The 13478-nt window shown below is 54.7% G+C and overlaps 1 protein-coding gene across 1 annotated transcript in view; it reads left to right on the top strand.

Moving 5' to 3' along the window:
* The window catches only part of FAAH (fatty acid amide hydrolase), a 20603-nt gene extending 7989 nt beyond the window's left edge, over window positions 1–12614 (top strand). The window contains exons 2-15 of the mRNA XM_058717532.1: window positions 535–648; window positions 3186–3320; window positions 3551–3684; window positions 3762–3968; window positions 4220–4260; window positions 4484–4608; window positions 5464–5589; window positions 6132–6229; window positions 7708–7807; window positions 8093–8133; window positions 8911–8950; window positions 9426–9534; window positions 10101–10246; window positions 10622–12614. Of these exons, the coding sequence (XP_058573515.1) occupies window positions 535–648; window positions 3186–3320; window positions 3551–3684; window positions 3762–3968; window positions 4220–4260; window positions 4484–4608; window positions 5464–5589; window positions 6132–6229; window positions 7708–7807; window positions 8093–8133; window positions 8911–8950; window positions 9426–9534; window positions 10101–10246; window positions 10622–10750 (1545 nt within the window). The 3' untranslated portion in view covers window positions 10751–12614. The remainder of the gene's footprint in view (window positions 1–534; window positions 649–3185; window positions 3321–3550; window positions 3685–3761; window positions 3969–4219; window positions 4261–4483; window positions 4609–5463; window positions 5590–6131; window positions 6230–7707; window positions 7808–8092; window positions 8134–8910; window positions 8951–9425; window positions 9535–10100; window positions 10247–10621) is intronic.
* Window positions 12615–13478: the final 864 nt, after the last annotated feature.

Below are 13478 nucleotides of genomic sequence, written 5' to 3'. Positions count from 1 at the left end.
GAATCCCAAGTAGGCTCCACCCTGCCAGCATGGAGCCTGACACAGGGCTGGAACTCATGGAACTCACAAAACCATGAGATCAGGACCTGAGCCGAAACCAAGAGTCAGACGCTTATACTGACTGAGCCACTTAGGCGCTCCGGTGCCTCAGTTTCTTTATCTGTGCGATGGGAATGGTAGCAAGATTTAGTCAGAACAGAGTGCAGCAGCATGGTGCAGTTGGCAGCTGTCAGTGGTGGTAGTTCCTAATGGTTTAATAATCATACTGGGCATGGCCTCTCCCAGGGCACCCCGTCTGATAACCTCCTAGAAGAGGTATATCTGTCCTGTCCATAGGTGATAAGTGCCTGCCTAGGCTGGGCCACAGTTTCTGGTCTCAGAGCTGCAGGTGGGCATGTCTGTCGTGGATTGGCATGTGACAGTTAGCATCTGCTTTGGCAGGTGTGGGGACTTAGGGGCATGGGCCGCAAGTGTCAGCTGTAGGCACTTGAGGCCTGTGGGGTAAGGGGGTACTTATCTGAGGTGTCTCCCCAGAACCCCGACCTGGACTCAGAGGCACTGCTGGCCCTGCCCCTGACTCAGCTGGTGCAGAAGTTACAACGAGGGGAGCTGTCCCCGGAGGCTGCACTCTTCACCTACGTAGGAAAGGTAAGGCCCTAGGCTGGGGATTGCCTGGATACTCCCTCTCTCTGCAAAGGCTGGGGGGAAAACCTGGCCTGGAGTTACTCTCTCTGGGGACCAGGGTGGGGCCACAGTGCCAGGGGCTGCCAGGAGCTGTGTGCATGAGAAAAAGAGAGAGAGAGAGAGAGAGAGATTGAGAGAGAGGGAGAGGCAGGCTGACTTTGTGTGTGTGTTGGTGAGAGGGCAACACTGAGCATCTTGTCTTAGCTAAAAGCCTGGCTTTCAGCCCAGACTTCCCTCTCGCTCCCGCCTCCACCCCATCCGTCACCAAGTGTGGTCTGTTCTCTTTCTATAGCTCTCTCTGGCCCATCCCCTTGTCCCCATTCTCCCGTCCCCCACAGCCACCCTGGTCTGCCACCACCATCTCCCTCCAGGGTGGGGCCCCAGCCTCCTGGCCAGATTCCCTCTCAGGTCTCCAGTTCTTTAGATTCTGCTCTTCTGCTCCTTTTCAGTCTCTGGCATCCTGTCTGGTCAAGGCCTTCCGGAGTGTGGGCATCAATAGCTTAGCTGCCTACGGTTCCCTGGCACCCAGAGCCTGCCACACTGTGCACTGTGGGATTCCCTTTACCTGGAAGCCTCTTCTCCCTCTTCTCTTCTCCCTCTTCTTTGCCCCTCTTGGGGCAACAGACACTGCTGGCTGAACCTTCAGGGCTCAGAGAAAGAGGCTGTCTTCCAGGGAGCCTCTCCTGACCCTCCCCAGCCTGAGTTAGGGTTCCCTCTTCAGTGGTCTTTCTTTCTTTTCTTTTTTAAAATGTTTATTTATTTATTTTGAGAGAGAGAGAAAGAAGGAGGAGGAGGAGGAGGAGGAGGAGGAGGGGAAGGAGGAGAAGAAGAAGAAGAAGAAGAAGAAGAAGAAGAAGAAGAAGAAAGAAGAAGAAGGAGAAGAAGGAGAAGGAGAAGAAGGAGAAGGAGAAGAAGGAGAAGGAGAAGGAGAAGGAGAAGGAGAAGAAGAAGAAGAAGAAGAAGAAGAAGAAGAAGAAGAAGGGAAGAGGGGCAGAGAGAGGGGGGGAGAGAGAATCCCAAGCAGGCTCCATGCTCAGCACAGAGCTTGATGTGGGGTTTGATCCCATGACTGTGAGATCATGACCTGAGCTGAAATCAAGAGTTGGATACTTAACCGACTGAGCCACCCGGGTGCCTCTCTTTCTAACATTCTAACACATTTTCTCATGGCATCCTAGGGCTTGTCTTATCCTTTGCTTTCCCCTGTGGCTCCTTGTGGGCAGAGCTTGTCTCATTTGTCTTTGTACTTGGTGCTGAATACTTACTGGCTTTCATACAGTAAGTGTTCAAGGAATGTGTTTGAAATGAAATGAAAGAAAAAGAATTGTGCTTTGTGAGTTGACTTGTGTGTAATTTCTTGAAACAGAGTGTGTGACAGTGGGTATGACCACTAGGCAGGTGGACATGCATGCCGGGTGACTGATGGGTGTGTGACAGTGGTGTGAGTGACTGCAGCAGAGAGTGAGGGAGATTGGCTGTATGGGGAGAGAGGACTGTATGCAGACCCCCGCACTGGCTGTGCCGGGGGGACACAGGCAGTCTTGACAGACTGTGCTGCGTCTCTGTCAATGCCCCTGAAAAGTTGCTGCCCTTCGTAATCACCCACAAGTGAGCATTCTCGTCACAGATTGGCCTCTTCCCTGCCTGCCTTGGGTAGCCTGGAGACCGATTTCATGTGCCAAGTTGTGGCAATGGGACCCACACCCATTTTCCTCAGATGTTTCACAGGGACAGGAGTATTTACTGAAAGCTGTGTATCATTTTGCCCTGGTCTATCCCTCCCATAGGGCCTTGTGGAATGTGGTTTGAGGGCTATGGAAAGACCCCATGGCAGATGGCCACTGTTAGTGCATTGTTCCTTTTAGGCAGGCTTCCATCCCTTTAAGTGATTGGTATTAGTCAGTCACTCCTCTATGTGACTTCATGATCAGATTCAAGAGTTTCTGGGAAAGGGGAGGGTTAGCTGGGGCAGGTGTGGGCCAGGCCTGGGGCAGGAGAGAACATGCTGGCCTCTGGGAGGCTGGAACCTGGCTCTAGTCCCGCTCTGTGCTGACTCCCGGTGTGGGCTGAGATGGGGATCTGCCCCTATCTGGTTCCTCCTGACTGCTTCACAGGCAGAGATGTACCTTAGGGGAGGAGGTAGAGCGGCCAGAGGTCATCTTCCTCCCAGCTCATCCCCTCTGGGGAGCACCTGAGGCCAGTGTCTTGCTCCTTTGCGTGCCTTGTTTGTGCCCTGGCCCTGGAGTTACTCTCTCTGTCTTTGGGTTGAGGCCAGAGACTGCCAGGGTGAGGTTGGGACTAGAGGTCCCCAGTGAGATGGGTGGTGGGCCCTAAGTTATTCTCTGCCCTCCTGGCTCCGGGCCATGTTGCTGGTTTTTCCCTGGGTATACTTTAAAAGGCCAATTTCATGTTATGTATATTCTACCACAATTTTTCTTTTTTTTTTTTTTTTTAAAAAGGCCAATCTCACTTTGCCTTGTGTCCATTTCTCCCTCTTCCAGGCCTGGGAAGTAAACAAAGAGACCAACTGTGTGACCACCTACCTGGCAGACTGTGAGACTCAGCTGTCCCAGGCCCCAAAGCGGGGCCTGCTGTATGGAGTCCCTGTGAGCCTCAAGGAGTGCTTCAGCTACAAGGTATGCCCTTGCCTCACATCAGGCTTCAATCCCCACCCCTGCCCCTGCCAGCCATGTCTGCATCCTGGGTTACCCTGGGCCCTCAGAGGAAGTATCAGGTCCAGAGGCCTTGAGAGGGACCATGGGTGTGCTCTGCCTTGGCCTGTGAGATGGCAGTAAGAGTGGACCCTCTGCTGAAGGGCCCCTGATCCATCAGCTGTACACCTCTTGGCGCCTATCCTTCCCTCTAGGGCCAGGATTCAACACTGGGCTTGAGCCTGAACGAGAGCATGCCGGCAGAGTGTGACAGTGTGGTGGTGCAGGTGCTGAAGCTACAGGGCGCTGTGCCCTTCGTGCACACCAACATCCCTCAGTCCATGTTCAGGTTGGATTGGGTGCCGGGTGGGGGCAGGGGCATTGGCACCAGTGTGACCTGAGCTGACCCTTTCTTGCTTCCCCCAGCTATGACTGCAGTAATCCTCTCTTTGGCCAGACCTTGAACCCACTGAAGTCCTCTAAGAGCCCAGGTGGCTCCTCTGGGGGTGAAGGGGCCCTCATTGCGGGTGGAGGCTCCCCCCTGGGCTTAGGTACTGACATCGGAGGCAGTATCCGCTTTCCCTCCTCCTTCTGTGGCATCTGTGGCCTCAAGCCCACGGGAAACCGCATCAGGTATGGTGTGGGTGGTGGGTGGAGGGAGCTCCTGGATCTCTTGCTCTATGATCTTGGCCTAGCTCTCAACCTCTCTAGGCCCCAGGCAAGGATTTCCTCACTCTGGGGTTTTCCTGGGAGGGAATTTCACAGCACCATTGGTGTTGGTTCCTACTTTCTAAAGTGGTGAGAGTTCTAAGCTGCTGTATGGGTTTGAGGTTGGGCAGAGGGTGACCATTTCCTGTTTCCAACATTTTGTGTTTCTTATCCAGCAAGAGTGGCCTGAAGGGCTGTGTCTATGGACAGGTAGCAGGTGAGGTCTGGGGTTCCCTCAGTGCCCTGGTGGAGGGGGGTCTGCCTGATCCAGTTCTACCCTGCATCTCCTGGGGGCAGTGTTTGGCTCCCAGGCTGGTCTAGGTGGGAGTTCCTACTTCCATGTCTCTGCTCACATTCCTAGGCCATGTCCCAGCCCTTGCTTGTGCCCCAGAGCCCATTAGGGCAGGGTGATCTTTTTCCTTCCCCTCCCTGCCCCACAGTGCAAATGTCAGTTGGCCCCATGGCCCGGGATGTGGAAAGCCTAGCACTGTGCCTGCGAGCGCTACTGTGTGAGGACATGTTCCGCTTGGACGCTGCCGTGCCCCCGCTGCCCTTCAAGGAGGAGGTGAGCGGGGTTGGGGGGCATGGGGTTGAATTTGGTTATCAGTGGTGCTCCTGAGCCCAGAGAGCAGCCCCTTGGCATTGTGGATAGGGCTTGGAGGTTCTGTTTCCTGAAACCCACCCTCAAGGGTCTGCAGCCAGGGTCAACTTCTCTGCAGTCAGCCACCAGATGGAGCTCTTGCCTGCATGTGGAGACCCTGAAGCTTCCAAACTGGCCTGGTGGGGTGGGGCCTCTGCTGAGGAAAGGCCCCCACTTCTGACCCCAGCCTCTTCTGCAGTCATCGAGAAACAGGAGACGCATCAGAGAACAACTTGAGGGAGAACTTGGGTGTTTCTTGGTAGGCAGAATATCTGGACTTGGTGGGGTGAGTTCCTGCTCCTTGGCAGAAGATATTCTAACACCCCAGTGGTTCATGAACCCCTTTCTGAAAGGGAGGAAAGGAGGAGGTGAGGTCCCTTTTATGAGGTCTGGAACAAATTATCATGGGAGCCAGGACTTGCATTCTTGAAACAGGCAGTGGAGGGCCTTGGCTCAGGATGCCTGGGTTCTGGACCTAGTGTTGTCAGTATGTACTGGGCCTCTTTGCCCGTCTTCCTATCAACACCTAAAGCCTCAGTTTCATCATATGACCAGTGGGAACCCTCATCCTTGCTGGGCCCCTCCTGCAGAGTCATTGTGAAGGTGTTTTGTGAAAGGGTCAGAGGCAGAAAGGGCTGGCCTCTCAGACAGTCATTTTTCGGGGATCCAGGCTGCAGCTTCTCAGCTGTGTTTGGGGCTGAGTAGCTTCTAAGATCCCTGGGAGCCCTACTTTGGGCTGCCCTCTCTTGATCTGATTCTGACTCCTGTGTTTGCCCCCAGGTCTACACAAGCTCTCAGCCCCTGCGTGTGGGGTATTATGAGACCGACAACTATACCACACCAACCCCGGCCATGAAGCGGGCCCTGCTGGAGACGAAGCAGAGCCTGGAGGCTGCTGGCCACACGGTATGGCTGTGGGAACCTGGAAGTCCTGGTGTGGCCCCTCCTTCGGGAAACGTTCCTGGTACCCATGGCTGCCGCCTGTCCCTGGCATCCTCTCACCCTGATTATTCTGTGGTTGGGATGGGAACTGTGTTCCTGCGGGACCATAGATAGAGGGCTGATCGTATTAATTAGGTTAAGTGATTGGTGATGAACTCAGCCCTGTGCTGGGGATGTGTGAGTGCTATATGGGAGGCTCTCATCAACTACAAACAGTGGTGCACAACTGTCCAGAGATTCCCACCATCCCAGGGTGGTGAGCCAATGGGCTCTACTCTGCTTATCTGAGACAAGTTAGTTCATGTATGGCTTGGCTTGACTTCTCTCATGGTAATGCATTTTAAGGGAGTTTTCATGGGTCAGTAAGGCTGCCTTTGTGGCTCCAGGGGGTGCTACCATGCAGGCAGGATTGGTCCAGTCCATCCTCAGGGCCGCCTGGGAAGCATGGGGGTTGTGGCAGTCAAGGGTTTTTAGGTGTGGGGGCCTTATACTCCTTAATCTTGCAGCTGATCCCCTTCCTGCCAAGCAATATACCCCATGCTCTGGAGATCCTCTCAACAGGTGGGCTGTTCAGTGATGGTGGCCACAGCTTCCTACAGAACTTGTGAGTGATGTGGACTTTGGGGTCTGGGGTGGGGACATTAGACCCAGAGAGAGCAATGGGTTCTGTTACTCCCAGTGTGGGCCAATCTGGCAGAAAATGGGAGACAGGCCTCAGCTGAACACAAAGAAGCTCTGAGAATTCTGGGCAGGGACCTCTCTGCCCCTCTAATTGTGCAGACTGAGCCTGGAGATCCTTTGCCAGGGAGACTTTAGAAAGGTACCGGCTCAAGGGGAGGCTGGATTGAGCAGAGCTTAATTGATGGGAGCTCATTGGGAGGTAGGAGGTGGTCAGGGGAGTTGCTTGTCTATTTGGGGAAGATTGGGAGACAAGGGCAGGATGAAACAGGAAGAGAGACATCTAGACATCATGCTGTGACTCCAGGCTCTTCTGACTTGAGCCAAGTCTGCCTTTTCAGTAGTTTTCTCTTCTGTAGAGTAGGAGTGGGTGGGTTGGGCCAGGCCTACTTTAAGGGACTTTATTTTTTATTTTTTATTTATTTTTGAGACAGAGACAGAGCATGAATGGGGGAGGGTCAGAGAGAGAGGGAGACATAGAATCCGAAGCAGGCTCCAGGCTCTGGGCTGTTAGCACAGAGCCCGACTTGGGGCTCGAAGTCATGGACCATGAGATCATGACCTGAGCTGAAGTCGGACGCTTAACTGACTGAGCCACCCAGGCACCCCACTACTTTAAGGGACTTTAAAGAGCTCATGTTTAGAGAAGCCTTTGGTCCTTAAGGGTTGATAGGAGTGGAAGATAGATCTGTGAAGGTGCCTCCTGGTCATGTGCCTGGGCTGACTTGACTTCCTCTCGTAGCTGAGTATGGTCCAGTCTTCAGCAGAAGGGGCTGCCCCTCACTCTGGCCCTGGGAATGAACCCTTAGGATCAGCCTCCTGATACCTTTCCCTGAACTCTAGAGCTAGAGACAGCCTCAGAAACAAGAGTCATGGCGGCTCCGCTTGTACCTCTAGGCTGGCATCAGCATTTACAGGGGATACTCTCAGTGCCAAGCCCTGGCCAGGGAGCTATTGCCCTGATTGAGTCCTTATTGTTTTAAGCTGAGTTTGCCAGGGAGGGAGACACAGAGTCCTGCCTTGGGGAACTCCAGTGTGGAGTGGAGTCCAGGCATCCCAGTGATCAGCAGAAACAAGTCACGTGTTTAAAAGGAGGCAGATAAGGGTGTCTGGCTGGCTCAGTCTGTAGAGCATCTCGGGGTTGCCTGATCTCAGGGTTGTGGTTCTGAGCCCCATGTTGAGTGTAGAGATTAAAGAAAAAAAAAAAGAAAGAAAAATCTTTTAAAAAATAAATAAAAGGAGGCAGGTGAAGGGGTTGGAGACCAGTGGTTACCAGAGTCTGTTGAAGAGGGAGTCCAGAGGGTATCACCGAAGAGATGACACTGAGTAGGGAGTGCTGGACTGGACCCAAGCCAGGAGGGAGGCCTGGGGAGGAAATGCTGAACTGGACCCTTTGTCTCCCAGCAAAGGTGATTTTGTGGACCCCTGCTTGGGAGACCTGATCTCAGTTCTGAAGATACCCAGGTGTTTGAAAGGACTGCTGGCTTTCCTGCTAAAGCCTCTGGTGAGGGCACAAGGAGTGGAGGGTTGGGGTGGGCTGGCAGGGGGCCTCTGGGGCTCTTCCCCTCTCACCTTAGCCTCTCTTGGTTTGGGTGAGCATGGCCTCCTCTTCTCTCCAACCCCCACCCATACTCCTCACCCCATGCCCTGCAATCTTCAGCCAGCCTGTGTGCTAAAAGAGGTGCTGACCTGGGACCTGGGGGTAGGGACAGAAGGAAAAGAGGCACAGGTGGCTTGGCTGCACTCAGCCCAAAGCTGAGTCACTAACACTGTGTTTGTCCTTTGGCAGTTCCCGAGGATGGCAGCCTTTCTTGGCAGTATGAAGTCCCGGTAAGGACATTTCCTATGCCTAGATCCCACCCCCCTCTTCCCCTGACCTGGGGTTAAGTGGTTTCTGACAGGAAGAGATGAGGGAAGTAGCTTCTGAGGTGGAAGTGGCCCAGCCAGGGTGGCAACCTCTGTGGCTTTCAGATGGGACCTTGAAGTTTGCCTTCTCAGGGTCCAGGTCTGGCTAGAGAGGAGGAGCCTGAAAGGGATCACGGAAGTATGGGTTGGAGAGGAGAAGACCTGGCTATGCATGGGTAGAAAGGACCAGGAAAGGAAGCATGTAGAGGCACAGGGGAGAGGGGGCTACTTGGGAACCTGTGAGAGACGCTGCTCTTGGAGGTCTGACATGAACTGAGCTTCACTGGGTCCTGCCTGCCCCTTAGTGCCTCGGGTGGGAAAAGGGCATAAATGGCCTTATTTTTAGGCCCTGACATCCTCTGGACTTGCCCCTTCTCTCACTGCCAGGCATTTAGGACCTTTGGCAGCTCTGGCCTCTCTTGTGTACTAAGGGTAGTTGGGAATCAGGCCTGATATGGTCCTGGCTGTGCTGTGAAGTCACTAAGTGGCATAGCCTAAGTCCCTCTTGGGGCCTGATTTTCTCAGCAGGACATGAACTTAGGGATTTGAAATTCTCCCTTGTATTGCATCTGCCTCAGAGCTCCCATAGTTGAGAAGCGCCCATGGAGGATTGAGATCTGGCGGGGGGGGGGGGGGGGTGTTAGGAGTAGGAGTCTGATGTTGCAAATCCCCATGGCCAGTGACCTCGTTCCCTCTGCCTAGGTCGGCTGGAAAGCTCTGGGAACTGCAGTACGAGATTGAGGTGAGGTCAGAGCCCCTAGAGTGGAGTAGGGTGGGGGATGGGGTGGAGTTGGACAGGACACCTACCAGTGGGCTCTCTTGGCCACTGATCCCTCTGGTCCCCTGGAGTAGCCTGTCATTCCCCCTTTTGCTCCCTGGACTGGTCTGTGATCCTCACTTGCCTAGGTGCTCATCCTTAGGGACTGGGTCAGTCAGCTCCTGTCCTGGCTGCCTCTTTGCCCCCACTGGTGCTGTCTGGCACTACGTGGCCCCACCCTGGCAGGAAAAATGATGTTTATGATTCGTGTGGGAGGTGGAGCAACTGATGCTGCCTGAGAGTGGCCACGCCTGTGTGCCCCAAGGACCTCCATCCCTTCCAGGCTTAGTCCAGATCCAGGGGCAGGTGCTGGGGCCCGAGCCACCCTGGCCACAGTCCCTTCATTAGAGAGTCTCTGTGATGGGCTGGGTCCAAGGGCTCCTGCTGGCATCCTCCCCAGGTGTACCGCAACTCTGTGATTGCCCAGTGGAGAGCACTGGACCTGGATGTGTTGCTCACCCCCATGCTGGGCCCTGCTCTGAACCTGAATGCTCCCGGCAGGGCCACAGGTGAGGCCTGCTGCCCCACCACACCCCTGACACTCCCACCTGCCTTTCCTCCTCTGGAAGTTTGGCCCAGTGTCCAGAAGGCTGCTGGGAAGTAGAAGAGGAGCCTTGGGGGAGGGCTACACCCCTTGGGGAGGGCCCTGCCCTTGGGGAGCTCACAGTCTGGCTGGAGAGATGGGAGTCATGTGGGATGTCCTGGGTGGGAATGAGCTCCCTGTTCACAGCACTACTGAAGTTGGTGATCTTGAGTTACAGAGTCTATGGTTTGGGGAGGTGGCGTTTAAAGTCCAGGTGGGATTTAGATAAGCCAAGAAAATAGGGACAACATTCCAGGTGGGGAAGCTTCATGGGCAAGGGCACAGGGCAAGCCCCAGCAGGCTCTCCAGCCTACCTTGAATCTGGATTCCTGAGCTTTGTCACTCACCTGAATCTCTGTGGCCCTGGGAGAGAGCCCCTCTCTGTCTGTGGAGGCAGGGTGCCATTTCCCGGGATGAAAGGCTGGGGTACAGAGAAGACAGTTGGCATTGAAGGTCGCCTGGCCTGCTGTAGCCGCTTGTGTTGTGTTTCAGCGGCTGTCAGCTACACTCTGCTCTACAACTGCCTGGACTTCCCAGCGGGGGTGGTGCCTGTCACCACAGTGACCGCTGAGGACGAGGCTCAGATGGAACATTACAGGGGCTACTTTGGAGATATCTGGGACAAGGCGCTACAGAAGGTGAGGCCACAGGGCCTGGCTTGGCCCCCAGGGTCCCCCTTCCCCTGGACTCCCACCCACACCCCAATGCTGGCTGCTGTGAAGGAAGCAGCATAAGTGCATGTAGTCCTTGCCTGCATTTTTTTTCCTTTTCTTTTTTAAGTAAGCTCTACATCCAATCTGGGGCTCGAACTCATGACCCCAGGATCAAGAGTCACATACTCTACTGACTGAGCCAGCCAGGCACCCCCTCGCTCACCTTTCTTCATGAGAGAACCTGAAGGACAGCAGCCCGGCCCTGCCATGCTGCCCCTCCTCTCCAGCTGGGGTGCTTTCTGGTCCCTCGCGGGGTCTTGCCTCCTCTACCTCCCATCCTGATACCTGTGTCCCTCACAGGCCGTGAAGAAGAGCGTGGGGCTGCCCGTGGCCGTGCAGTGTGTGGCTCTGCCCTGGCAAGAAGAGTTGTGTCTGCGGTTCATGCGGGAGGTGGAGCGACTGATGACCCCTGAAAAGCAGCCATCCTGACTGCCACCCACTGGGCTCTGGGGACCTGAGATCCACTCGATCTGTGCCCAGCCTAGTCTGGGCACAGCTGCCACCCTGTGAGGAAATGTTCAGCCTGGGCCAGAGGCTTCCATGTACCCCTCCCCTGATCTTCTACAAGAAGCACAGACGCCCTGAGTCTGGACTTTGCCCTGCCTTCTGATCCCTCCCTCTGCCCTGACATGCCCACCACATGGCAGGCAGTGGGTGTGACATGGGCAAAAGCCCACTAACAGTCAAGAAATGTTTCTAGTCTGTATGCTCTCTGGCCATCATTGTCAGGGCATTGGGGGTTGAGCCCTACTCCAGCCTCGGCAATCTCATGGTTCCCATCCCCCACAGGAGGGACACAGCCTTCTCACCTCACCCATCCCCCTGTCCCCTCACTTAGACAAAGCCCTACTTTGCTAAGCATTGCCCTTCTCTTCTTCTTTCCTTTGCTCCTTCCCTCTCCAAGGATGCCCTTTCTGCTCCTCTACCATTAAATCCTTCGAGGCCCAGCTCAGATCCCTCTTTCCCAAGAAGGCCTTCCCTCCTTCCTCTGAGCCCTGGACTAGGTGGACTGTTTCTTCCCAGTCTGTTCTCTGTGGTGAGCATCTGTGGGTGGGTTTGCTTCCCTTAGTACGCTGGTTCTCCTTGACAGGAGGGACCCTAATGCTGTATCTTTGTCCTCAGCGGCCAGCAAAGGGCTGGGCATAGGGCAGCAGGGAGTCTGGAGGGCTGGCCCTGAGCTGGCTCTGTTGTGGGGAGGGGGCCCATAGGCCTCGAGAAGAGAGCATGAGACAAGGCGATCTGGTAGCACTCACAGGGCTGGCCAAGGACTGGATTGTTCTAGGAAGGCTTCCTGAAGGAGGAAGACATGTATTGAGTGTAGAAGGTTTCCAGAAGCTGAGATGGGGATGAGGACATCCGAGGGATAAGGAGCCACACACCCAAAAGACCACGATGAGTTTGGTAGATGGAGGTATTGAATGGGTACAGGAGAGGCAGCAGAGATACAGGTGGGGGCCAGATCAAGGTGGATTTTGGGGGTTAGTTCAGGAATTTGACTTCTGTCTCAAGGGCAATGGGGAGCTCTTAAAGGATCACACAGATGCAGCAAAGAGCACAGACTTGGGGGACAGAGCCTGGAGAGGGATAAGGAGGCTGCTTCATGATCCTAATCTGAGGAAGGGGGCCTGAGGCCTGAGCTAGGGCTGTGGCCTAGGGGTAGGCAGAGAGGTGGTTTGGGAATTGACAGTTGGGTTAGAAGTGAGCTGTCTCAGCTCAGTCTCACCTCTGCCCAATCTGCCAGCCCACCTTTTACAGGACTGCGTTGCCTGGCGGGTGGGCAACTAGTCTATGACTAGTCTGGGGACTTCCTGGCCCCGCTAAGCAGAGCTCACTCTTCCCTGGCCCCAGCTCTAACTCCCCTACTTACTGCAGAAGATGTTTCTGAGCCTAAGCCCTCAGGCCAGGCGGGTCCTAACCCTATCTGGCCCACTTCAGATTCTTTTCAGGGTAAGCTGCCTTCCCAAGGCTTCCTTCTCCACCCTGATTTTCCTACTTCTTTGGAGGGACTTTGCCTTCCAGGTTACATGGCCAGGGGCACCTCCACTGTCTGACAGTGGTATCCCTGCTCGGCCTGAGGCCTCACACTTCAAGACCAAAATCACATGGACATCCAGATTGGGACAGCCAGATACTTGCTGCACTTTGCCCAGATTCCTTGTAACTGCTGTGTCATTTTGCCTCATATCATTCCATAGAATCATCTATGCCCTGGCCTGTACCCCACCCTTGGCTTCTTCCTGCCCCATTTCTCTTTGGTTACTGATAAACTTGTGCTTTTAGACACAAGGCCACAGGGCGAGGGTGCCTGTCCTTGCCTTCACTGCTTCATTGATTCGCCCTTGGAGGCCAGTGTGGGTGGCCCTGCCTAGCCCTGTGCTCAGTTCAAGCTTGACTCCCATCCTCCAGAGGTTCCAGGGCTTCTGGGGGTGGTTGGACATTAACACAAACACATCAGCAACCTGGGTGATCACTGCCTGGGGAAAGGCTAGACAAGGGTCAAATGCTGCTGAGGGGTAGGGGAGGTGGTCACCACAGCCAGTGAATGTCCAGAGGTCCCAACCCACATAGACAGCTAGGTCGAGACAGGTAGTGCTGCATTTTTCCCCAATTCCGTGTAACTGCAGTGTCAGTTTGTCTCATATCGTTCCATAAAACCACCTGCCTCCACTTTTCTCCTCTTGCCCCACTTTTCTCTTTGGTTACTGATATCCTTGTGCTTTTAGACCTGAGGCTGCAGGGAGGAGGCACCTGTCCTTCTATCCTTCACTGCTTCGTTGATTTACCCTTTGAGCCCCAGTGTGGACCTTCCCAGCCTGTGCTCAGTGGTGTTGGAGCTCTACCAAGCTTGACTTCCATCCTCAAGAGGCTCCCGGGCTTGTGAGACATTAACTCTGGGGGTTGGACATTAACTCAAACATCCGCTCCTGGGTGATTAGGGCTCAGAGAAAGGTTAGACAAGGGGTAAATGCTGCCAAGGAGTGGGGAAGGTGGTCCCCGGGGCCAGTGAGTAGCCACTGTGTTCCATCTTCACTGCTACACTAGCTCTCTAGTCCATGCCACCTGCCTCTCATCTGGCAGTGCAGTAACCGAATGGGGCTTCCCTGCTTCCATCTGCACCTGGTCCCCAGTCCACTTTCCATGCAATCACCAGCGGGAA

This window comes from Neofelis nebulosa, chromosome 2 (assembly GCF_028018385.1).
Source record: "Neofelis nebulosa isolate mNeoNeb1 chromosome 2, mNeoNeb1.pri, whole genome shotgun sequence".
NCBI lineage: Eukaryota > Metazoa > Chordata > Mammalia > Carnivora > Felidae > Neofelis > Neofelis nebulosa.
This window is presented reverse-complemented; position numbering and strand designations above follow the sequence as displayed.